Raw genomic sequence first — 2555 nt, forward strand, 5'->3', positions numbered from 1 at the left:
AAGAGATGAAATTATGAACAAAGAAAAGTACCATCAGATTTTGATTGACCATGCAATACCATCTAGAGAGTCTGACCAAAGCCAAAGACTGCTGACCAAAAAAAGCCACACATATTTAACACACCATTTTAATACACTTTATTTTTGTGTTTGACTTTTTTTGAGTTAAAATTATGGAGCGCTTTAACTATCTCTATTCCTTTTTTCAGAGAAAATTACCAGGCCGTTAATCACAAAGGCATCACATAAATGGAAATCAGACCAGTTCAGATGTATTGTTAACAGTTGTAGAGCAGGTTGATCCTCTTGATGTCCCAGAACGACATGCCCTGCCTCTGGCCAATCTGGACGTTGGGGTTGGGGATGGGGGTGATGGTTTCCTTTACATTATCGATGGAGAAGGCCGTTTTTCCGTAGTGCATGATGGAGGAGTAGTCGTAGGGAGTGTCGAGGTTGTTGGTGTCCCCCTTGTAGAAATTGTAGGCCATCTGCGGTTGGATGTTCTCCCAGTTGATCCTGACGTAGTTGTCTCGGTCGCTCCGGGTCTGTTCGTGCATGAAGCCTAGAGCGTGGTTGGCCTCGTGCTGGGCGATGCCGAAGTAGATGCAGCCCTGCCTGTTGAGAGACAGGACCTGTTTGCCTCCCTCTCTGCCCAGAGCGGAGAAGCATCCAGCTTGGTTCTCGATGCTGATGTAGTCGTTCTCGTTCCGACGGTCGACGAAGCGGACACAAGTCTGGCTGTGGAAGGACTGCAAGGCATTTCTGATCAGCTGGCTTTCTCTGCTGTTGTACTCGCTGCTGATGGTGAAGGGAATCGTCACCATGCCGTCGGCACCTTTCTTCCACAGGCATTTCTGGTACAAGCATTTCATGGCGTTTCTGGTTTTTGGAACCAGCACGTCTCCTTCCAGCAGGATCTCACTGGTGCCATTATTTGTAGTCAGAATCCTGGTGGTGATATCCACAGCATCATCTTCCTTTATTTGGCCGTCGTCTTCTCTTTCTTCTATGGCAGGATGAGCCTGAGAGAGGCCGAGCAGGAGCAGCAGCAGCAGGCTGACAGAGGGACTCATCTTCAGAGTGGGTCTGTGGAGCTTCAGTGGAGAACTGCTGTGGAGAGACTCCTTGGAGCTTCATGTTTGACACAGTTCAGTGTCGGGTCTTTATACTCTTCTCTAAAGGTGTGTCTGCAGGAGGATTATGGGCTGGGGCCCGCACTGCTAGGCCTAAATAAACCTAAGAAGGGAGGGCTGCACAGACAAACCTACTCTTTCAACATGCTGTGTTATGTCAGGTCTATGGATGGATGTTTACAGCTGCTTTACAGGGTGGGACTTGTTTAACTTCACATCTTAAACATCTAAAACCAAACAGTCCTCAAATTCTCCATGTCCAAACCACCTTTATTTTCAGTTTTATTCTTCATAGTCAGATAACTGTCATGCCCTGTGAGGGCGGTCCCTCCATGGAGCTGCTCCACACCTGTTCTCCATTGAGGCAATCAGCACAGCCGTCTTAAGATGACAGCAGGCCTCGACTCGTTGCTGGATCATTGACAGAGTTACAGTCAGTGTCGGCTCAGTATCAGGCTAATGACTTACCTGTTCCATTTGTCTTATCTAACTCCTCGTCTCTCGCCTCAGGTCAGCTGTGGATTCCTGCCCGCGCTCCATCGCCGCCACCGTCTTGCCCCCCCGCTCCTGCGGACCCTTGGGACCACCGTCACTCGTATTCCTCGTCGGAGGCAGCCTCTCCTCTCCCTCAACAACTCTCGCCCCTGCTCACTTCCCCTCGCACATTCTACTGTGAATAAACCTGTTAACGCTCACCCTCCTTGTGTCTTTTCGTTCTGTGGACGTGACAGAATGATCCAGCCACAAACTGACGCGTCGACCGCCAGCCCCCTGGATCGGACCATGGCTCTACAGGAGGAGACTCTCCAGCGGCATGAGCACATGCTGCGGCTGGTTTCCAGCCAGCTGGGCGCCACCACGCAGCAGCTCGCGGAGCTGAAAGGTATGCTGGAGGCCACCGCATCACGAACGCCCTCCGCTCCCCTCTTTTCGGCTCCACCACAGCCCCAGCTGCCGCCGGGAGACCTCCCGGGACCAGCCGGACCGATCGAGAGAGCCCTTCCGACTCCGGAGCCTTTCCATGGGGACCTGGGAAAATGTGGGGGTTTTCTCACCCAATGCCTTTTTGTCTTCCAACAGCAGCGGACCGCATTTGCCTCAGACGGCACCAAGATCGGCTTCATTCTCGGATTACTACGGGGACGGGCGCTGGACTGGGGACACGCGGTGCTGCAGAGGGACCCTGGAATTACTTACCGTGAGTTCCTATCCCAATTCAAAGAGGTGTTTGATAAGGGCTCCTGTCCGGAGGCGGCCGCGCAAAAAACTCATAAATGCACGCCAAGGGAAAAGAAGCGTTGCAGACTTTTCAGTGGACTTCCGGATCCTCGCGGCGGAGGCGGGCTGGGAAGAAAAATCGCTCAGAGGTATATTTCTTAACAGCCTAAATGAGGAAATCAAATATGAACTCGCCACCCGAGA

General features: G+C 51.9%; 1 protein-coding gene across 1 annotated transcript; it reads right to left on the bottom strand.

Annotated features, from left to right (window-relative positions):
- Positions 1–278: 278 nt before the first annotated feature.
- LOC115774175 (high choriolytic enzyme 1-like) lies at positions 279–1085 on the bottom strand. The gene has a single exon (XM_030721313.1). It carries the CDS (start codon positions 1071–1073, stop codon positions 279–281), a length of 795 nt encoding a protein of 264 aa, XP_030577173.1. The 5' UTR covers positions 1074–1085.
- Positions 1086–2555: the final 1470 nt, after the last annotated feature.

The sequence above is a fragment of the Archocentrus centrarchus genome, chromosome 24 (assembly GCF_007364275.1).
Source record: "Archocentrus centrarchus isolate MPI-CPG fArcCen1 chromosome 24, fArcCen1, whole genome shotgun sequence".
Lineage (NCBI taxonomy): Eukaryota > Metazoa > Chordata > Actinopteri > Cichliformes > Cichlidae > Archocentrus > Archocentrus centrarchus.

Coding starts and splice junctions, on each gene's coding strand:
- LOC115774175 (XM_030721313.1), bottom strand. CDS start 1,073: ATGAGTCCCTCTGTCAGCCTGCTGCTGCTGCTCCTGCTCGGCCTCTCT.